The 22,153-nt window shown below is 53.1% G+C and overlaps 1 protein-coding gene across 1 annotated transcript; it reads left to right on the top strand.

Moving 5' to 3' along the window:
- Window positions 1–509: 509 nt before the first annotated feature.
- CCDC12 (coiled-coil domain containing 12) lies at window positions 510–14,545 on the top strand (the record flags this gene model as incomplete). Its single annotated transcript, XM_009574715.1, has 6 exons — window positions 510–580; window positions 11,843–11,922; window positions 13,511–13,572; window positions 13,673–13,707; window positions 14,094–14,170; window positions 14,466–14,545. Coding segments are annotated over 6 exons (405 nt in total), but the record flags the coding sequence as incomplete, so codon positions are not given.
- Window positions 14,546–22,153: the final 7,608 nt, after the last annotated feature.

The raw sequence follows: 22,153 nt of genomic DNA, 5'->3' as shown, positions 1-22,153 counted from the left end.
TCTGGATCTAGGAGCACGGGATTTGACTTCAGGTCCCTGCCACAGCGACCTGGTGAAGGCGTACGCGGCTGCTGGCAGTCCTCTGTTTTGCTCAGTGCCCCGATCTCCTTTTGCTCTGCCATTTAACGCGAGGTGGTAATTCAAACACGGGACGAGGTTTCTGAGCTCTGTTATTGATTGCAGCTCGCTGTTTGCTCTCTGAATTGATGCGGTTACCAGTAATAAGGGGGATATCGGCACTGAGTGGCGTGATCGCCTCCGAGAGGAAAATTAAATTTTCCTTGCCCATTCTTACATTTGTTTATCGTGCTATCTGTACAAGCAGAATACTAAAGGGAGAAAAAGGAAAACAGGCTTAATTTAAAGGTGTCGTAATTTAAAAGTCGTTTCAAAGCGCGCCTTGCTGTTGGTCCGCCCTGTGCCCTCCGGGAGGGTTTCTGGGCGGCTGTTTGCTCTCTGGCATTTCCAGAGAGGCCAAGGACTGACAGATCAACTTCTCCTTCTTTCAGAATAAGGACAGCGGCGAACATGAGAACAAGCAGTTCAGAGAAGATGATGAAGAGGAGACCGTCAAGCACAAGTAATTATTTATTTATTCCCACTTGTCTCTCTTGTATGTATTGTTCAGGCGTTGCTCTTGTGTTTGCTAATTAGGATCTTTCCTTGGCTTCTAACATGCAATTTATTTAATTTTCTTTTAGTGTGAATTTGATCTCATGGTGTAAATGATCTGAGATGGGGGGAATAAAGATGAAAAACCTGGGGCTGACTTGCAGCGTTTCTGGGGATAGCGGGGGAAGGTGGTGCATCAGAGGTGTCGGGAGCATTTAGGCTGCCTTGCTTTAGGCTCCCTTGAATTCAACAGCCGTTGCTGCATCTCTCTCCCCTGCACGTGTGTCATTTTAAGTGTGGATTTTTTTTTTTTCCCCCCATGAACGAACGCCCGCAGGGTACACGTGGCTGTTTAACTGCGGCCCACCGCTGTTCTCTCTTGTCGCTGGAAAATGTGAACACAAGACTAACCGAGGCAAGGTGTCACTCCTGGCAGGACCAGCTGACTGTGCAGTTGGTTTCCTGCTGGTAAAACCACCGTCAGATCTCCTTTGGAGACAACGGGGGGGTGAAGTTTGGTTTGAAGATGTGGAACGTGACCTTTTCTCATCACTTTACCAGCTAGAAACCTCCTCTGGGGGAGGTGTGTGTCAGAGATGCTGCTGCAGATGAGCACATGTGCTCTGCTGAGAAAGTAGAGCAAAATCCTCGCTGCTGCTTGGGACTAACTCCCGGCATCCCTTCTTGAGAACAGCCTGCCTGGATTTGGGGCTGGGAATGGTTCTGGAGAACCATCACCGAGGCTGAAATTTCTTTTTAGGCGCCGTGGTTGGGTTTCGTGCTGGAAGAGGCACGAGGTCTGGGCTGAAGCTGAAACAGGAGCTAGAGATCTTGGAAATGATGATGAATAATGAATAAACAGCTCTTGCTTTCCAGCCCTGCCACTCGATACGCTGCGTGGCGAGGTGATGCAGCATGCGGTGGCCCATTGATGAGGAGCATCAGGCCTGGGCTGTCTTTAATTGCGCAATGAGCTGGCATCGTTGGGCTAGTAGTGATGCACTCCTGCTCCCAAGCTGGAATTCTGAATTGTCCACTAAATCTCTGAAAAACATCTCTTTTTCTACTCTGACTGACTTTTAGGCTGGGGATTGCTTCTTTTTAACTGCTGCTGAGCAGCCTGGAGCGTATCGGCGGTGATGCGGTTTCATACCAAGTCTTTGGCGTCACTACTCTCAACTTGGCAAATCACTTTTTCCACGAGTGCTTGTTCGTGAGCTGTCGTCTTGTGGCAGGTTCGACAAAAAGCCTTCCCCTGCCTGCGGGTGATGCCCTTGAAACTTCACCAAGGTTATATGTAGAGAGCAAAGGTGTTGAGTAGGAACTCCCGTCTCCAGCCAGCTCTGTAGCGATGCATGAAACTCCCTGCAGATGTGGGCGCAGGGCTTCTCCTGAAATACGTGGGAGCGATGCCTTTGGGGAGGCAGTTTTTGGGGCAATAAGTTTGCTTTCCAGATCGATTTTCCTGCAGGATTCTGTAGCTCTTTGTCCGTCTATCCAACCACGGCATGTTTTGTCAGGATCCAAACGTTAACTTTGCAAGGCAAATTAGAGCAAGATCTGCTCTGCAGGAAATGTTTGAATCGCAAATTTGACTGAGATGATTCTTAGCTTTTGCTTTACCTGTTGAATGTCCTTTTTCTGTTGCTGGAATTGGACATGCCTTTTTAACAAGATCTAGAAGGCCAGCGAGCCAATAATTTGATTTTGTCTTAGATTTTTATTTCCCAATAGTGTAGCTGAACTTTCTCAGCCCTTTGAAAACGGGAATTGTTGTGCACTAATGCCATCTTGGCTGGTGGCAAAATCCGCTGGTGTTTACCCTGAATTTGGGAAACGAGAGTTCCTCGTAACTGAAGTCTGCCTTCCCTGCGAACCGCTCCCTCGCCCCAAACGAACATCTTAATAGCTGTGCTGCTTTCTCAAGCTGAAAACCACCAAGAGCACGACGTGGGGAGGGGAAATCTAGTGCTTCAATAAATAATCCTGTGGCCTGTATGCAGGTTTTAGGTGCATTGACCGCCCCGAAAACCGGGCAGCACCCTGGGCTTTCGCTGCAGGCTGGTCCCTCCTCCATCCCTGCAGCTGCACCTTCTGCGCCAGCCCACACCCGAGACCATCCTTTATACCCTACAGGAAGGACAGAACCGCCCGGCGCTGGCTTTACTAATATTTTCTCGCTGCCTATGTGATGACACGCTTTTTGGCAGCTTCCTGTTTTTTCCCGAAAACCGGGCAGCACCCTGGGCTTTCGCTGCAGGCTGGTCCCTCCTCCATCCCTGCAGCTGCACCTTCTGCGCCAGCCCACACCCGAGACCATCCTTTATACCCTACAGGAAGGACAGAACCGCCCGGCGCTGGCTTTACTAATATTTTCTCGCTGCCTATGTGATGACACGCTTTTTGGCAGCTTCCTGTTTTTTTTTTCTGGTCGACTCAAACCTCCCCACCCCCCCTTGTTTTTTTTTTTTTTTTTTTTTTTTTTTTTTTTCACGCTGCAAGCTACCACCGCAGGAACAAGCGCTGACGAAGCCCTCCGCGAAAACCCTGATACACTCGCAGCAATTTCAGCTCAGGCTATCTCTGATCTGAGCTCTCAGGGGAGTTTATATCTGTAATTGCAAAGAGCTTGGGGTTTTTTTCTTGTTTTTGTTTTTTTTTTTAAACCAGTTATGCTTAGTCCACTGACCAGGAAACACCTCCTGCCACGGCACGGCCTGCGATCTGCCTTTGCGAGGAACAGGGTGTGGGTGGACTTTGGCCCTTCCGCTTGGTTCCCATGGGGAAAAGCAGTCGGTTTGGGGCTCGGGGTCCTGCAGGGAGAGCACCGCGAAAAGCCACGGCTGGCTGGAGGCCGGCATCGCCACCCCACAGGGAGCAGAGAGGCGTTGAGCTTTGAAGTTGGGCTGCAGTTCTGCAAGCGGAGCTCGTCAGGGATGTTAAAAGTGTAAATAAAAATCCAAGGTAGGGCTTGGAGAGGGAGGGGGGGGGGAAAAAAAGTCTTCAACTGAACTAGAAATTAAGCTTCAGTGAGCTGCTGTTAATCAGCTGCTGCTGTTTCGACACTTAGTCATCCTTTCAAATGACAGCTCCGTGCTGTGCTGCTTGCAGAGATGAATTTCTGGGAGGAGCTGGGGGAGGCAAGGGTTGGGAAACGCGATCTCTCCCCTTGTCGTGGAAAGAATGTCACGGGGCAGGTCAAAACTGCTTTTTTTTTTTTTTTTTTTTTAATTTCTCCACAAAAAAATACAGCAGCGAGTCTGCTCAGTGTTGGCTTTAGCTTGGCAGAACAGCCAAGGCAGCAGCAAGGATAACTGCTGTGCGGATGTGCTTCCTTACATCCTGGAGCGTGGAGACCTTAATGAAGAGTTTAAAAAAACCAAATAAAACGAGTGAAAAAAATGATAATCACATATGGGAGAGAGCACTATTTATGCGTAGGCTGAGCTGAGTACACGTGGCGTGTTTGATCGACATCTGCGTGGACAGCTGAAGCTGTTACCACTGGTGGCTTGTCCTGATGGGCACTGTGCAATGGGTCAGGCTCCATCACCACCCCACATCTCCAGGGACCAAGCGCAGGTCCCCTCCGATGGGGAATTGCTTGGTCCATGGCAGGAGGAGGTGGGCAGGGGCAAGGCTGTAGCATCGCATCTTTTGCTGGGCGCTAGAAGGGGGAGAACAGGAATTTAGATGGGTGAATCCACCTGGCTGGTAACCATCGGGGTGCTGGGTGAGGAGATTTAGGAGCTGGCAGGATCTACGCTCCCTCCGGAAGATGCTTGTACCCATTTTGATGCGGTGCAGAGCCCTTCTCCTCTCCAGAGCTGTGAGGATGCTGTGGACCTTCCCTCCGGTTAGAGCTGTGCCTCTCTCACTCTGGAGGAGATAGCTGGGAGATGATCTGCTTTTGCAGGGAAGGCCCCATGAAGCTTCAGCTGGTCCGAAGCCTGGCTGCACCCTCCTGACAGAGGCTGTTGATGTGTTCAACGGGTGCCTGATGATCCTGGCTTTGCCTTGGACGGGCTGGGTGTCCCTCTGCCCATCCCCCAGCAGCAGGGTGCGAGGGTGAGCAGCCAAAGGTGAACCCTTGGTCCTTCCTACCCAACCCCTGGCTGTGAGTTCCCAGCATCTTCCCAGCAGTTCACTCTTTTTCGGTAGTCATTGTTGGGAACGCATCCCTGCTGTAACCAAACCACAGCGTTTTGGGTGTCGATTTTTGGATGCTTAGACCTCCATCTGCCTGTGGGAGAGCTCTTGGTGTGGTGTGGGGGCAAGGCTGTACGTAACCCTGAGCTTACCTGGAGCATCTTTTTGCTCACAGACCTCGTGCTGGCTCTGTGCTGAGACGGTGGATCTGAATGTGGTTATTGAAGTGTAGAGCTGCAGCGAAGTTGTGCGTGGTGCTGTTTTGAGGCCAGCTAGGTGGATTTCAAGGACCTGTGGTCATTCAGGTGCTACCGAGGTACCTTCAAGGCCTCTTCTTGGCTTGAGCCTCAAGGGTGGCAGATCGTTTCTGAGCCACCGTCAGCCGAAGAACCTGGAGAAATCCCATTAAGAGCATGGGGAAAGCATGCTATTGTGCCAGCGTGCGGAGGAGCGTAGCCGGGTTCTGCGGACAGGGTCAGGGTTTGCACATCAGCCAGCTCCTGGTGCTGCATCACCAGCCTGGGTCCTGCGCTGCGGATCGAGTGTGGGTTTTGTCCCGGTTGTATTTACTGATGTTGAAGTTGCTTGTGTCTCCTGGAAAGCGCTCAGCTGCCTGGTAAAGCAGCGTGGGAGGCCAGACAACCTCGTGGCACCTGCCCGCGTTTGAAGAGCTTCTCTTGCAGCCCTCCTCCTGCAACCCAGGGATATGTCTCTCCCCATCCGTCCTCTCCCAAGAAGCACGTCCTGAGAAACCAGCTGCCTCGGCAAGTTTTGGGGGCTTGTGATGGTAATAGAAGCATTTGTTTTTTTGGCATTCCTCGAGTGCCTTTCAGCAGCCGCTTGGGGAGGAGGATGTGCTCCGACACGCTCAGCTATTTGAGCAGGGGCAGCCCTCTCCCAGCGAAAAGAGATTGCTCCTCGGAGGGTGGGTGCTGATGGGTCTCTGCCTCTGCTTGTTGCTTTCTCCTTTCCTGCCTCGGGCGAGGAATCCGGGAACGACGGCAACAACTTTGTCCTCTTGATCAAACAGCAACTCTGGACCTCTGCGTTAGAGACGTCTCTATCCTACTGCAAGACAGGGTGTGAGGAGAGCCTCGACTGACGTGGTGTGCGTTCGGGACGGGAAAGTCATTTCTTGGCTTCTAAGTTGGAGCAGATGCAGATCGTCTCGGTGTGTATCTTGGTTGCTGGAAAGGTCACTGCGTGCAACGAGGCAGCCTGGAGATGCACGGACCATGCTTTTGAGCCAGCTGTAGGGAAGCCTCCAGAAAGGCTGCAGCAGAAGGTGGTGCAGCCAGATGTCAAAGAGCAGACGTCAAAGCTGTCTGCAAGGGGATGGGTAGGAAAGCAAAGTGCAGAAAAAGGGGGGTTGTGAAATTGAGTCTGTGCCAGGATTGATGGGTCTTGTACAGCAAGTCTCGCAGTGCTTCCAGAGGGTGATGGTGCTGTACGGTTCCCTCAGCACCCATGGGTGATCACGCAGCACCCTGTATGTGGTCGGTGACTTTGCAGAGAAGTGCAGCAGGTCGGTGGGGGGGTGACCGAGGGGAGCAAAGAGGGTACAAGAATCCAAGCCTGAAATCTCTGCCCAAATGCTCTTAATCTGGTTCTTTCCATGGGGTCTGCAGACAGAAGGAAGAAGAGTAAGCTTGTCAGTCAGTTAAATTCACTGTACAGTGAATTTTCTCTGGCAAAAAAAATTAGGGGACCTGTAGAAAAAGCTTGAAAATGACTTCTGCTATGCGGTTTGCAATTGGAAACAGAAAAGGGAAGAGGCACTTTGAGGAGATGTATTTGCTGCCACTGAAGAGCATCCGAGTGCTGCCCCAGGAGACACCTTCACCACATGGCCCCGCAGGTACCCCAGCATCTCTGCTCCTTTCAGGCTCTTCAGTAGCTTGGCCAGAGCTCAGCTCCCTGCAACTTGGGCCCAAAACCTCCTGGATTGCTGCTGAAGTCTTCTGCTTTGCTGTCCTTGGTTGTCTGGCTTCCTTGTCCCTGCTCCTTCAAACCTTCTTGCCCTCATGGAACACATAATGGAGTAGAGGGGGGGTCCACCAAACCACCACTCCTTCAAGGATTTGAGACCTCCCTTGTATCTTCTGGAGCAGTAATTTTTTCAACATATTTGAGTATGGCTTCCCAGGACCACTCAGGAGTAAGTGAATTTTGGAGATGCAGAGAAATAAAATTAAATTCTTGCGCTGGTTCCTTTTTAAAGGGCAATGTGGAAATGGTTGCCCAGGACATTTGGTTTCAAGCAAATTGGAGCGGCTGTCACAAAAATGTAAGGTTCTGAAAACAGGGGCTCTGAAGCAGCTTGGGAAGGTCAAAGGATCAGCAAATTCTCAAACCAGATGGTATTTCTTCAGGGCTTTGGAAGAGAAATTGCCTGAAATGGCTGAGGTAGGGTTGAGAAGACTCAGGACTTCCCTAAACTGCTGCCAAAGAATGGAAAAGCTCTTCATGGCACTTAAAAATAGTTGTCTGGGATCTGGGTTTTAGAAACCACTGTGTTTTAATGATGCAGCAGAGGAAGCATCTCTTTTTTTTTCTAGCTTCATCAGGTGCCTAGAGCTGACACTGAGGAGCACAAGAGACATTTAAGCAGAGCGTGAAGGGCTTGAGGGAGACCGAGAGGTGAAGAGCCGTGGAGGACACCCACCTCTGATCCTGGGCAGAGTAAGCAGGGTCTGCAAACGCCGCTGGACTCCTGCCTTCCGCTAGTTATTCTGCTAGTCTACCTTCCGCTAGACCTGCTGAGGTCTGCTTGCCTCTTTCACTTCCAGAAGCACTAAGAAAACCCTATCGAGATGTCCTAGCCAGCTTTCTTTGGCCCTTAGCCTTGTCCTCAGAGAGGTAAAAATAGGAAGGTGCTCTTGAAGCAGTCTAGTCGGTGCAGCTCCAAGTGGTTGTTTTGCGATAGCAACTATGGGAGCGGGGATGCCGTGACATCTGAAGAAATCGCTGTTATGGGGTTTCTTGGCAAACCCATTCCTCGTGCTCCTGACGTAAGGACATCAGCGTGCGGGCGCTTCACCAGAAGGCTTAGAAAGATCCATTCAATTGAAAACTGGTGTTTGCTTCGTAAAGCCCTTGGGGCTGGAGGAGTAAAGCAAAAAACAACCTTGCAGACAGCTTTGAGTGTCCTGTGTTTTGCATCGAGATAGTTCTTTGCATTCTGCGCATACCCTGCATGCCGTGCCATTTCCAACCCGCCTGCTTCAAGGAAAGTCTGACGTCCCTTCTTCTTCGCCGGCAAGGAGCTCCGGGCCCACAGTGGAAAGGAGATTTGAGGTATTCCTGATCCAAAATATCCTGATCCTGATCCAGGAACCTGCCACCCTGAGAGGCTTTTAGGAGATGCTGGAAAGCTGTGTCCATCACTTCCCTCTGTAATCGCTGCAGCTACCCAAATCCTTGTGCTTCCAGCACAGACCTGCACCCGCTGCCGGCTGTAAGGCTGTAGCCACCTCCATCCCTAGCAGTTCTGGCTTGTTTGGGCTGAAATGGCTGGGAAACACTGCACAAGGTGCTCGAAGGGGCAGGAGAGCATCTCCTGGGTTTGGCACGTCCATCAATTATAAGAAGATGCTGATAAAATCTGCTAGTTACCATGCACGAGCTAGATCCCACCCTAAAGCCAAATGGTTCAAATCCAGGTCTTGTCCGGGTGCTCAGTCCTTCCTGAGGAGCCTTAAGCACTCACGTTAGTGCTGGTGCGTGGCCGTGACGTGCCCTCCACCCCCGGGAGCTGCGCTCCCTAACCTGGCTCCTACGTGCCTGTTCTGCCGCCGAGCCTGTTGTTAGCTCTGCGTTTTGTTTTTTTTTCTGTTTTCGTGGGAACTCGGATAATTCATCGCTTGTAAAGCGTGCCGGGCTGTCTTTCTGGAACGCAGCACTAGAGGAGCCGCTGGCACCTGAACTTTATTTAACCCACCTCTGTGGAAGACCAGTAACTTCTTCTAAATATATATATTGTTAACCCTTGCCTGCCTTCGAGTTACTTGGGGTAGCACCGCTCTGCTGCTTGTCTCTCTGGCTTTACAGATATACTTGTGCACAGAAAAAGGGGGAGACGAGTCTTCTGCTCCTGGTGAGCGTTGCACTGCTGGGGCTTGAGCGTGGTGAAATCCCCGAGCCCCCCGAGGAGGCGGCCGCGGGGAGCGCTGGGCACCGAGAATTACCAGAAGCAGGTGTGAGAGCTGCTCTCGCCTTGCACAGTTAATTAAAGGGATCAATTTTTGTTTTTCTCCTGGCGCTTGCAGTTGTGCATGGGTTTAATAAGGATCTGAAAGCACTGGTGCCGGGCGCGGGGGGATCATCTCGCAGCTCTTCTCCTCCCCGCACCCGCTCATCAGCTGCTTCCCCTTCTGCCAGACACGCGCTGCCGCTCGTCCCATCTGCAGCAGAACCTGCCAAGTTGTGCCTTGTGGTTTTATTTTTTTTAATCTCGTGGATAAACCTCCAGCGAGCACGAGCAGTGCCGGACTGCAAGGTTTTTGTTTGCAAGCCAAAATGGGGCTTCTCTGGGTGGGAAGAGTGTTGGGGAGCAGCTTTAAACTCCAATCCCTCTTTTCTTGTGTGTTCCTCAAGTGGTGCTGAAGCCTGCAGCAACGTAATGAAGGGCTGGACACCCTTCTTGTAGCAGGAACCAGACCTCCAGAGTGTGTGCCCCTTGAAATGTGGGATCCGGGATCTTCTGCTGCAAACAAAGGACCTCTTGGCTCTCTGCTAGTTTGGCTGTGGCCGAGCAGCCGCAGCTCCCATTGCATGTGCAAAATGATGATTTAAAAATATTGCTTGTCAAGGTGTGATGGTACCATCTTGCTGGACCGAAAGAAACAGCTTGCTTAGCTTGTAGTTCTCTTGTTTTAGGTGACCTGACCTCTTTGGTTCCCTTTCAGCTGCAATTAAATCCTTCTAAACGTGAGCTAAGGAGACCAGAAAGTCTGGGAGATATTGAAAGTTTGCATGCTGCGGGGTCTGCCGCTTTGTCAGATAAATCCCCTCCAGCCAGTGTGAACCAGCCTGCGGCCAGATGTTAGACATCGCAGCTTGATGTCCTATTACCTTCTGAATGAATTGGCTGCTCCTGCTGTCTACTAGATTAGCAACAAAATCCTGCTAAGTGGAGATTGTCCATAAAATCACGGAATAACGGTGATTTCTGTGTGCTTGGAGATGGCATCTCCTTCTGCAAAAAAATAATCACTTGATCCTCCAAGATCAGCCTTCCTGAAAAGAACTGCCTTTCTGGCTGGGGATTGATGGCGATCAGTACAGGTTAATTTAATAAATCTGTCCTCCCAGCGCACGTGTGTGTAAATATACATGTAAAACTCTGCACAGCAGCTTGTCTTCATGGGGTGAAGGTGGTCTTGGCCTGGGGGAGGTATTGCAGCTACATGCTAATCTCTCCTGTGTTTCTTTTAAGCATCTTTTCTCCCAGCGCTGGGGAAAGTTGTTTCTGTTTCACGGTGTTCCGTTGATGTCAGGGCTGGGGGGACCTGGGCTTGATTACACGAGAAATGTCTGCAAGTCTCCTAATCTGTCTGGGCCCTGGTTTCCAGTCTGCTGGTCACATTTATCTCAGTTAGGTCTTGCTGAGCTCCAACCACGTGCTCCCACCACCTCCGTGGCACCAGCCACGGTGTGGGTCAGACTCTTTGCAAGTAGATTCAGCTGCCGGAGAGGGGACGGGATGGCGTGGGAAGGGTAGGACCTTCCTGCTGTGCTCCAGGAACCTCCAAGGTTGGGTTTTTTTGTGCTTGAGCATGGCCATCTGACCGCTGACCTTCCTCTTCTCACTTCTCTTGGACTGTAGCTTCTTCAGCCTTTATTTTGCCTCTCTTTGCTTTGACTGTAAGCCCTTGTGTTGGGTTGTATCTCACTTGCTTCTCCATCAGTAAAAGCTAGCAGGGAAGTGGCCCCAGGTATCAGCTATCTGCTGGGAGGAAAAATGGTAATATTCAACGGTTGATTTTCCTGCCTGATAAAAGTGCCCTCTCCTCAGGGGCTGTCTGCGTCCTCCTCTGCAGCAGCACAGCCACCCTCATCGCCTCCGAAGGCTTTGCTGACAGCTGGGGCTGGAGCATTGCTGGGCAGCAAGTGCCTCAGTTTCTATTTAAACTGATTAAACCCATCGACAGTGTTAAATGAGTTTAATCCACTTAATTTGCCCTGTGGGCTAGCGTACTGTTATATAGATCCAGCAGCCTGCAGAGCGTGTTGTAGGCATGCGTCAGCAGCTGGAGGTGGGACGGGGTCCTGCGAGCTTGATTTTCAGGGCTGTGGTTTTGGAAATGCCTCTGCTTGAAGCTTGCAGGGTTTGAGCTCGGTGAGGAATCGGCCTGGGGGTGCACATGACTGAGGTTGTCTAATGGTTGTCCATTTGGGGCCCAAATTATTTGGGAGTGGTGTAAAAAGAACAGCCTTGAAAAGGGGGAGGATTAGCAATATCGGGGAGGTGTGTGCACTGGGGATAGGGCTGGCTGCTGTCTCCTGAGCTCTCCTGGAGGGGGGTGAAAGGATGGGTGAACTTCTGGGTGTCATTTGGATATCGCCGTCCCTGTCACTGCCAGCTCCACCACCCATTTGCTCAGGAACCTGGATTTGCTCCCCTTATTTGCACCACGTGGCTGACCTGCACCCCTGTTTGTAGCACTTCCAGAAGCATCGCTGGTGAGTGGGTAACCACCTTGTACCCTAAATACTCTTTTTTCCCACGTCCTTCCTGCGTACCCTCCTGGGATCATTTTTTTTCCCTGATTGTGGATCTTCTCTGGTGTTTCCATCCTGAGTCTATCACTGGTTTGAGACCTAAAAGGGAGCTGGGCTGAAGTTCAGAGCTTTGCAAGCCAGCTTGGGTGCGTTACTAGCTGCCTCTGCTTGGCTTGCCAAGACATCGCCTTTATCGTGCCGAGCTCCCGGTTGACCCTGTCTTTTCTGACTTGTGTGGGTTGCTGCCGGCCCCTGCCCACAGCCGGTGATGCAGATGTGCCCCCCACTAGCGAGAGCCCACAGTCTGGGGTGGCGTGGACGTGTCTCACTGCTCTGTGCTCTTCCCCTTCCTCCCCAGGGAGCTCAAACTGCGAAACTACGAGCCCGAAGATGAGGAGCTGAAGAAGAGGAAGGTGCCCCAAGCCAAGCCGGCCTCAGGTGGGTGCAAGCGAGGCGAAACGAGGCAGCACGAAAGCAGAACGCTGGTGCTGGTGCCTGCGGTGAGGGAATGAGGCGGCACTTGTGGTTGTGAGGACAAATAAAACAGCACGGGAGCCTGCATCCAGCCAGCACGCTGCGAAATGGACGGGTTATACCTTTTCTTTCCAAAAATCAGGTGGCTTGGAAACCTCTTTCCTGCTCGCTCCAGCCCAAGGTGGAAAAGCCACTGGGGTGTGTTCTGGTAGCAGCTTACTGGTGTGAGGGTGGTAGGTCCTAGGAGATGAGTGTCTGCAGCCCTGGAGGGTGCTGGCGTGTCTGAGCAGCCGTGGTGGGAGCTGGGCGAGCGCGGTGCTTGTGGGCTCTGTTGCTTCATCAGCTCCTCTCGCCCGTGGGGACTGCACACCCTGCATTGCACAAGCGGGGTGTGTGTCTGAGCACACCGAGTCCAGCCCCAAACCGAAGGGTTGATACTCAGAGGAGCCGAGCTCTCGCTGGAGGATTCTCAAGGAGATTCAGGCTGTTTTTTGTTTGAATTACCTTTAAACAAATATTAGTCATGAGTCCAGGGCGTTCAGTCTGCTATTTCTTAGCACTGAACCTCCGTGCAGCTCTTGAGAAGGAGGCGAAGGGTAGAAGTTCCCTTTATCTTGAAATATTGAGTCCTCCTGGAATAGATCTCTTTAAAAAGGCTGCCTTTGGGAGCACGGCGGAGATCTGGTAGGTAGGAGCACTGACGTTGCGCTTTCTTTATCCTTTCGTGAAAATTTAAAACTTCCCCTGACTCTTCCCGGGCGTGTGGTTTGGAATTGGGAACAGCAATTTTGACCGTTTCCAGTAAAACTCACGGTCTCTGCCAGCCCTTCTTTGGAGCCGCAGTGCCTATCGGCTGCGGTTCCCGTGTCTGGAACAGCCTGTCTGTCCTCGCACTTCGTGCAGAGGCTGGGGATGGAGGAGGACAGAAGAGCTGGGACTCGGAGTGGATTAATATTAAACGTTCCTTGGGCATATCCATGTGCTGGAGCAGGATTCATCCCTCAGGGATGTGATCCCTGGTGCTCGCACCCCCTCCATGCATAGACGCCTGAGTTGAAGGATGGAGGGCTGTTTTCCATGCGTGCTTTGCCATTATCCCCAGGATCTGCAGACCTTTGCGTAAGGTCTGGGCTGGAGCTTGATTCCTCCAAGATGTCTCAGGTGGTGGCCTTGTAAATGAGTCACCGTGAGTCAAGTTCCAGTTTAAACACCTGCGGAGCAGCTGATCCCTGCAGGTCTCACGAAAAGGGGACTTGAACCCGGCAGACTTCTTGCTGCCGTTGCTGTTTGTGGTGTTAAATGGTTGTTGGGTTCGCATCATTTTCAGATGATTTTTAGGAGTCTCCGAAAGGGTTTGGGTGGCGGGGGAACGTGTGTACCCACGTGTACTCACTCGTATTTACCGCGCTCTTAAGGCAAAGACATTCAAATGGGCTTTTATAAAAGCTTTTTTAAGCCAAGCCCAGAGCCCTGGTGGGTTTCCCTGTGCCTTGTCCCTTTGGTGTCCCGCTGCTGTGCCCTGCGCTGATGCTGGTCCTGTTCCCCCATCTAGTGGAAGACAAGGTGAAGGACCAGCTGGAAGCCGCCAAGCCGGAGCCCATCATCGACGAGGTGGTACGTATATTCAGAGCTCCTCTGTGCCGGGTAAGTCTATCTGCGTCCAGGCTTGAACCTCACCTGCAGCTCTTACTGGGTGTCTCCTCTTCCTCCCTAGGATCTGGCAAACCTGGCCCCCAGGAAGCCAGACTGGTGAGTGCCTGCAGAGCCCTGCTCCTGGGAAAGGGGTGTTGGCGTCAGCGGTGGGTTACCCTCACCTCGAGGTCATCCAGGTTGGGTTAAAAGTGCTAGAAATGGGAAACACTGCCCTGCTGTTGAGGGAGAGACAAGGCACGGGGCTGTCCTCTCTCTTCCTGCTTACACCGAATGACTCCACTGATCCCTTTGGGGTGCTTGTCACCATGGTGGCCTCGGTGACAAGGGATGCCCATGAGCTGCCTTGGTGGCAGACACACAGTCTGCTCCGTGGTGCTCACGAGAGGAGGAGTTTCTTCCACTGGGGAAGGTGTAACGTGGCCCCCGCATTCACATCTGCCTGGGGCGAGGATTTGTTCTGACATTGTCATTCTCCTCCCCAGGGATTTGAAGCGAGATGTAGCCAAGAAACTGGAGAAGCTGGAGAAGAGGACGCAGAGAGCCATCGCTGAATTGATAAGTGCGTTATGATGCTGCAGGGATGGCGTATGGGGTCACCAGTTGTTCCAGAGGGGTTACATGGTCCTTACTGGGAGCTCAGTGCCTTGCAGTTGGGCCAGGGAGGGACTGGTGGAGCTTGATCCCCTTCCCAAGAGAGTCTGTGAAGCTGTCGGTCCCAAGTAGCTTCCCTGAGGCTGCACGCACGCTTGGCTCGCGCGGCAGGGAAGGTTGGTTTGTGGGTTCAGGTCCTCCACCGTGCAGGTTCCCCGGTACAGCAGGTTTATTGCTAAGCCACTGCTGTTTCTCGCTTGCAGGAGAGCGGTTGAAAGGGCAGGAGGAGGAGCTGGCGTCCGCTGTCGGGTCAGCAAAGCAGGAGGGAAGCGACTCCGACTGAGGAAGGCCACCCGGCAGCCTCGGGCATGGGCTCTGCGGATCTCCCTCTGCCAGCACCGCCGATCCCATTGCTCTCAAGTAGAGGCACCTCGCTGGGACGCGCTGCTCACCAACGCTTTGCCAGAAGCCCATGAATCCTACCATGCCTGAAGGAGAGGGGCAGATCCAAGGAGCCCTGCTGTCCTCTCTCGGACTATGGCTGTTCCTGCGTTGAGGAACACTTCTCAGGTAGCTTTTCGGGACCGTGGGGGGCTGATGGGAGCAGGACAGACACCCACGTTAGCTTGAACCTAGGCTGTCAGGACTTGGAGCAAGGAAGGTGCGGACAAAAGGGCTAGTGCCAGAGGAGGTAAATTCAGGCTAACTCTCCTCTCATTGATGGGTGAGCAAGAAGATGCCCACACAGCCAACAGCAGCCCTTAGAGAGGCACGACCATTACCCAGGGGACTGACGCTCCTGTTCCTGCGCAGAGGTGCCTTTTTCAAGGCATCTCCTTTCTTCAGAAGAGCTTCTTCAGGTGTAACTGCCACGAGGAGAACAAGGAGGTCTCTCGCTCTGGAAAGCTGGCTGTGAGTATTTGGGAACATCCATGGTCAGACCCAGCACGTGCAGAATAACTCAGGACCAGTTGGCTGCTCCGTGTCCAGCTGAGGTTAACCGGGGGGTTTGTTCTGTTCCCTGAAGTTTCCTGACCCTCCAGGCTGTGCAGTGTGTACCACTTCTCTGTATGTTTTATAATTGACAAAATTTGTTGTTAACAAACCTTTTCATAATAAAATGGTCCCGCAGCGGAAGAAGTTGTCGCTTGTTCTGCAGAGGGCTGGGTGGAGGCAGCTCGATTCATCTCCCTTCTGTCTCTGGGGACTTCAGACCACTGTTTGCTGGTCCCTGTCCCCTTCGCTTCCCTGGGCCGGGGAGCAGTGGGCTTCAGTTCGTGTAAGTTTGAGGTGGCCGAGCTGTAGCTACAGCAGGTCAGGCAGGATTCCTGGACCCAGCAGCCTGGGGTGACGCCAGCCCCATGCTGCTGGAAGAAGTGAGCGGGTGGGACGCTGCAGAGCTGCCCCTGCATCTTCCCTGGGAACATTTGCTCTGCCTCTTGGAGATCTTGCAGGATGGGTGTCTTGGCCAGGCCTGGTTGCACAGGCTCCTTAATCCACCGTGTTTGATTCAAAAGTGTTTTTGTCCCGAGGTAAAACATCTGGTGCGTGTGGCTTTGACAGCGGTATTTACAGAAGAGTTCACCTGTGACAAAAATAGCTGTTCCTGTTAATGCACGCATCCTGCTGCTTTTAAAAGCCTGTTGAAAAGAGCTGCTGGGGGGGAGAGGTCCTTCACGCGGCAGCAGCCTGCCTTGGAGGGGGATGGCGTTTCTGTCCTCGTGCCTGCTGGAGCCTTGGTGCCTGGATCTGCCATCTCAGATTGTCACCAGCTAAACCAGGTCCCCACGCAGGACAAGTTCAACCGTGCTAAATACAGACTGATCGACGCTTGTCCCTCTGCCAGGATCTGCTGTGACTGCCCACTGCTCTGTGCTTGCATGTGCTGAGGACACCTGAGGGGCTTTCCACCTGCCAGAGCCCCCTTCCAGATGATGAGCAGGCTTCCAGATGATGAGCTAGGAGCAAAGATCTGGTGAAACGCCTTCTTGTTCCTTCAGCTTCTGTGCGCAAACAGCTGCTTAAAGCCATCCCCAGCTGCCTCTCCTCTCCCTTGGCTGCCTGTTCCTGGTGTTTGCAGCCATCCCTGCTCCGTCCTTCCCTCGGGCTGGTGCTTCTCACCCCTCGGAGGGGCCCTTTCCCAGGTACGTGGGGCCAACAAGGAGACAGACATCCCACGGAGCGAGGGGAGACCCGTACCCACCTGGGCCAGTGGTTATCCAGCACCAGGCTCCAACGCTGGTGCGTGGTTGCGGACTCTGGGCTCTCTAGTGGAAAAGCACCTGGGATGAAAGCCCAACCACCTTCCTGGGGGTCATTTTTTGGTTATTTTTATTGATTTGCCCTATTCTTTCCCAGGCAGGAGGCAGCTCTAGTGTCCCTCACTCTTCTTGTCCTGGATCAGACTGTTTCTGGGCAAGAAAACCAAGATCTGTCACCAGTGTGAAGGTGCCACCCAGGCACCCCATGCCGCAGGGGCCGGTGGGTGCTGCTTGTCGTGGGTGCTGTTGGCTGTCAGGTAACACTGTCCCGTGGGCCCATCGTGGAACATAGGGGTAGATCTGCTGTACGGGGACATCCTCGGCACCGGGCAGAGCACGTGGTGATGCTTTGGGGAAAAGGACCCCCGACTCGTGACAGTGATGGCTTCTCTGCCACCAAAGCGGAGCTGCCAGTGATCGAGATGAGTGTTCAGTGATCGCTCCACCACACGGGTGTATTTGTGGTTAATTATCAGTGACCTGGGCTGTCGCACACCTTAACGTGCGTTTCTTCATTGGGAAGGGAATTAGGGGAGTGTGAACATGCGTCCCCCCCTGGAGCCACGGCCTCTTCTCCGTGAAACGCCCTGTAGATGTCAGCAAATCTCCGTGCACAAAACCGCGCTGCGTCCGGCTGGTCCCAGCAGCTGGACCCTGGACAAAGCCGAGCTTTGCATCCCCGGCGGCCGCTCCGGCTGGGATGCAGCCACGCTCCTCCATCCACCCGGCTGCGTGGTACCCGGGCTGCCCTTCCCTCCCCTGGAGCTGGACTGATGGCCTCTGCTTTGCAACTCGTGTCAAATATAAATAGGAACACCCCATGCAACGGTGTGAAGCAGAAGAGAGTTTTCCCTCGTTGACTTTAAAAGGACATAAATTGCCTTTAAACTACCCCGGGTTGCAAGCACAGCCCTTCCCAGAGCAAACCTGTGCTGTGACTGCGTCACCCGGAGCAGAGCTGTCCCTGCAGGACACGAGGGGCTGGGCTTGTACCTGGAGCGGGATGTCGGGGGGGAAGAGCAGGATCAGGCCCATTTCCCTCTCCAACGGGGCCTCGCAGTGAAGCATCGCTTATCCTGGCACAGGATTGGGGCCCCGTCATGAGATGTGGGTCCTGGTGTGGGATGGGGTCCCGGCATGGGACTGGGGTCCCTGCATGGGACAGGGATCCCTGCATGGGACTGGGGACCCTGCAAGGGACAAGGATCCCGGCGTGGGACAGGGATCCCGGCATGGGACTGGGGACCCTGCAAGGGACAAGGATCCCGGCGTGGGACAGGGATCCCGGCATGGGACTGGGGACCCTGCAAGGGACAAGGATCCCGGCGTGGGACAGGGATCCCGGCATGGGACTGGGGACCCTGCAAGGGACAAGGATCCCGGCGTGGGACAGGGATCCCGGCATGGGACTGGGGACCCTGCAAGGGACAAGGATCCCGGCGTGGGACAGGGATCCCGGCATGGGACTGGGGACCCTGCAAGGGACAAGGATCCCGGCGTGGGACAGGGATCCCGGCATGGGACTGGGGACCCTGCAAGGGACAAGGATCCCGGCGTGGGACAGGGATCCCGGCATGGGACTGGGGACCCTGCAAGGGACAAGGATCCCGGCGTGGGACAGGGATCCCGGCATGGGACTGGGGACCATCCCGGCGGAGGACAGGGATCGTGGCATGGGCCTGGTGTCCCAGCATGGGACAGGGATCCTGGCATGTGACAAGGATCCAAGCATGGGACAGGGATCCTGGCATGGGGCTGGGGTACCTGCATGGGACAGGGATTCCAGCATGGGACTGGGGTCCCGGCATAGGACTGGACTCCCTGCCTGGGACCGGAGTCCTGGCATAGGACCGGGGGCCCGGCATGGGGCAGCCCTGGGGGCTAACGTGCAGGTGCTGGGGGACTAATCCCCCCTTCCCTGGGGCATTCCCTTCCCCAGCCCAGGGAAAAGAGGAGTGTGTTGGGAAGGGCTGGGAGAACAGGGGCATTAGGGATGTAACACCAAACTCTGCATCCCATGGATTTAATTTATTCCCTGGCTGTATGGCCAGATAGTGAGGGATTTTCTCCCTTTTGAAGGCTGTGCCCCAAGCCTGTGTTTATCCTCCAGACCCTTTAAAATCCCAAACGCTTCTTCTCTTGGCCCAGAAACAGTTTTAACTTAACCATGGGTGTTTTTTTTTTGCACTGCAGGTGTCCCAGGGACCCACCTGAAGCCCCCTTGGACAGCGCAGTGCTCTGTGCTCATCCCGTGCCTGTATCCTCAGGATGCTGCCGCGGCAGAAACACTCGGAGAACCAGCCCTGGTTTGCTTTGCCCCGGTTTCCCTAGATGAGGGGAGCTCCTCTGAGAGCCGGGCTGGAAGAGGGGGACGAGACACGGGAGAGCCCCAAGGACGGGAAGGTAATTTGGCTCTTTGCAAACAAAGAGGGCAGTGAGACCAGAATTAACAATTTCTCAAGAAAGGTAGATCAGAAAGGCCATAGGAGAATGGAGAATAACTCCGTGAGATAATCCCTTCAGTTCCAGGGAAATCAAAGGCTTAACATTTACCCTGTGCCTCTTGGGGGATTTCTCCGAATCACTGAGCTGATGCTCCATCCACACCACCAGATACCAGAGGAGACTCCTCTGGTCATTGAGCTCCTCGGGACAGGGATGCTTTTCATGCCCTGTTTTTTGAAATAAGGAAAGCAGCGGCCCACGCGAGTCTGCAGGTGTGAGCTGGTCCTTCTGGAAACCTCAAGGGTAGTTTGGGGTGGATGTGGGGGATTTGCTCCGTTGCGTCTTCTCCTCCTGCCTCCCCAGCAGCAGCAAGAGCAGTTCCCAGCTCTTTGCAGACTGCCCAGCCCTGCCTCTCCCTTTTACAAGCTCTGGTGATGAACAACAGCATGTTGTTGGGATGTCTGTCCTCTACCTGTCCCTCCCAAATGGCTTGGGATCTGCTGTCCTGGCAAGAGACCTCGACGCAGCCGTTGTCTCCTTTGGGTTGACAGTGCTGCAACCCCCAAACCAAGACCAATTTCTGGCAGACACCCGCACCTAGCAGAGCTGGTAATAATTCATAACTCGTAACTCATGCCGATGTGGTGGCTATGTGGGGAGATGCAAGGAAAAAATGAAGCTGGAAGTCCGCAGCGCCTTAGCTGGGTCTGATGGCATGGCCCGTTGTCCCATGTGTTGTCCGTAGAGGTGGGAGGCACTTCTGGAGATGCTCTAGTCCAACCCCTGCTCAAGCAGGGTCAGCTGGAGCAGATTGCCCAGGACTGTGTCCAGCTGGGTTTTGAATAAATTCATGTGTCTGATGAGGAAGCGGAGTGCTGGAGAACGGAGCTGCTGCTCCCAGGACCAGACCCAGGAAGCTCAGCTGTTAGCTAACTCAGAGTGAGACCACCATGGCTTTGGAAGAATGAGCTGGAACTGTGCGTTTGCCACAAAATACCCTGAAAATGTCATTAGGGACCAAGGACAGCCCAGGCTGGATCTGCACCTGGGAAGTGGCTTTGCCCTTCGCTGAGATCTCAGGCCTGTGGAGGGGATCAAAGAGAGATAGGTGAGGATGGAGCTGGTTGGGACAATGCCAGGGGCTGTGCAATGCTTCCTTGAAGCTGAAAGCTGCCAAAAATGTCTTTTTTTTGGGGTGGGGTGGCATCAAAAAGACCCAGCTGTAGGTTGGGGGTGTTTCGCAGACAAAAGGGTCTAAGTGGGGCTTGAGGAAGCTTCAACTCAAGCAACAGAGCTGGGGCAGAGACCTGAGACTGACAGCACAGAGCTAATTGAGGAAGAAAGGTCTTGACATGGTCTCCAAAGGATGACCATCTTGGCTTTCTAAGATGCTCTCATCTCTCCTTTCCATTGGTTATAGGGTTGGGCATCCACCCCTTGCTGCCTGCCTCCTCCAAGAGGTGTGGGTTGAACATCTCATGCTCCTCTTCCCCCCTACTGTTGGCTGCAAAGTGTCAGCCTGAAGCTCACGATAGCAGCCGGAATATCTCTTGAAGTCAACGGGAGTCAATCAGGCCCACAAACATCAATCTCAGCATCTGGCTGTGAATAGCCTGGAGGAAAATTGAATTTCTGAGCTGGGGATGCTGAAAGAGAAAGGAAAATAGAGTTCCTACCATCCCAGATCTGGAACTGAACACATCTGTCAATGCAATGAAATTCAGCCGCCCAGGCTCTTCCTGCTAGCAGGCTATCTTGATTATGACTTAATATTTTATAGGCCACATATATCTATGTATATATTCATGAAAAACAAATGAACAAGCCCTGAATACAGATGTAGCTGGGGAAAAGCATCCTGAGCTCCACGCTGGCAGCTCTGGAGCGTGAGGCTTTTCAGAGGCCATTCCTCGCATCCTGATGCTGAGCTGAGCCTCGGCAGCACAAAATGGTTGTGTGCTCCACCAGCACAAGGCCAAAGGGAAGATCCCCTCATGGTTGTCCAACTTGGTGGGGTCCTAATTCTCCCCAGGTTTTAGCTCTCCTTGCAGGGAACTGGGTTTTGTTCCCTGGCATGGATTTTTGGCCACCCAAGTTCACTACACTGGAATATTCCTCAGTGTTTATTTTCTAGTTGTTGATGTTTTGTGTTACGTATGTATTTGTGTGTATTTGTAGGTATATATACACACATATATTTTGTATATATAAGTTATCTTATTATTTGCAAAGATTTTATTAACTATAGCAGCAGGCACAGATCTCAGAGCAAGACCTAGCTCTTGGGTCTGGAGAGGCTTGCTTTTGTCTTGGTTGTGCTCATCTCTTCTTGACAACATGTTGGATTTCCCCCTGGAAATCCAGCCCTTCTCTCTCCAGTTCCACTCCTTGTACCTGCTATGGATTTGGGTTACGTCTGTCCCAATTTATCTTCTCCTGGCCCCTTCTCATGATCTTGGTTGACCCTGGCACCTTTGGTAGTGCCTGATGGAGTATTTGGAGGCAGAGGGAGTCCCACTCTGTGCAGCTCAGCAAAGCCATTGCTTGGTTAGCTTCTTTGGTAACCTGTTTCCATGAACACGACCCCACCATGTTGCTCTTGCCCACTGGTGAGATGCTTGGATGCAAACTCTGGCTAGAGGTTGAGCAAGATACAATTGGAGCTGGGATGGAAGGGGAGAGCACGTGGGGAGAGATCAGTGTTTTAAGGCTGCTCCACCTCCAGGCTCTTGGGCTTACACGACGTTAAATGCCTCAGATACCTTGGCAGCTGTTTGGGCCACCATCAGCTGATGCAATGTCCCATGCCAGCATGAGCATGCAGCCTCATCTCTCATGGCTTCCCATCTTGGTAGCTTCCAGCTCCAAACTTGCTTGAAGATGTGGCAAATTCAAGGTCTTGGAGATTAAATTTTAACACAAGAAGGTGAAAGGCCTGATTTTGAGATGTAGGAGGGGAGTGTGCCTCATCCTGATCAGTGGGACTGAGTTTCCAAGCTGCTCATGGACCCGTCCTCTGGTACAGCCAAAGAGAAGGACTTGGGGGTACTGGTGGATGAAAAATTCGCCAGGAGCCGGCAATGTGCGCTCGCAGCCCAGAAGGCCAGCCGTCCCCTGGCTGCATCAAAAGCAGCGTGGCCAGCAGGTCAAGGGAAGTGATTCTGTCCCTCTACTCTGCTCTGGTGAGACCCCACCTGCAGTACTGCATCCAGCTCTGGAGCCCTCAGCACAGGAAAGACCTGGCC

The sequence above is a fragment of the Fulmarus glacialis genome, unplaced genomic scaffold, assembly GCF_000690835.1.
Source record: "Fulmarus glacialis isolate BGI_N327 unplaced genomic scaffold, ASM69083v1 scaffold6293, whole genome shotgun sequence".
In the NCBI taxonomy this organism is placed as follows: Eukaryota; Metazoa; Chordata; class Aves; order Procellariiformes; family Procellariidae; genus Fulmarus; species Fulmarus glacialis.
This window is presented reverse-complemented; position numbering and strand designations above follow the sequence as displayed.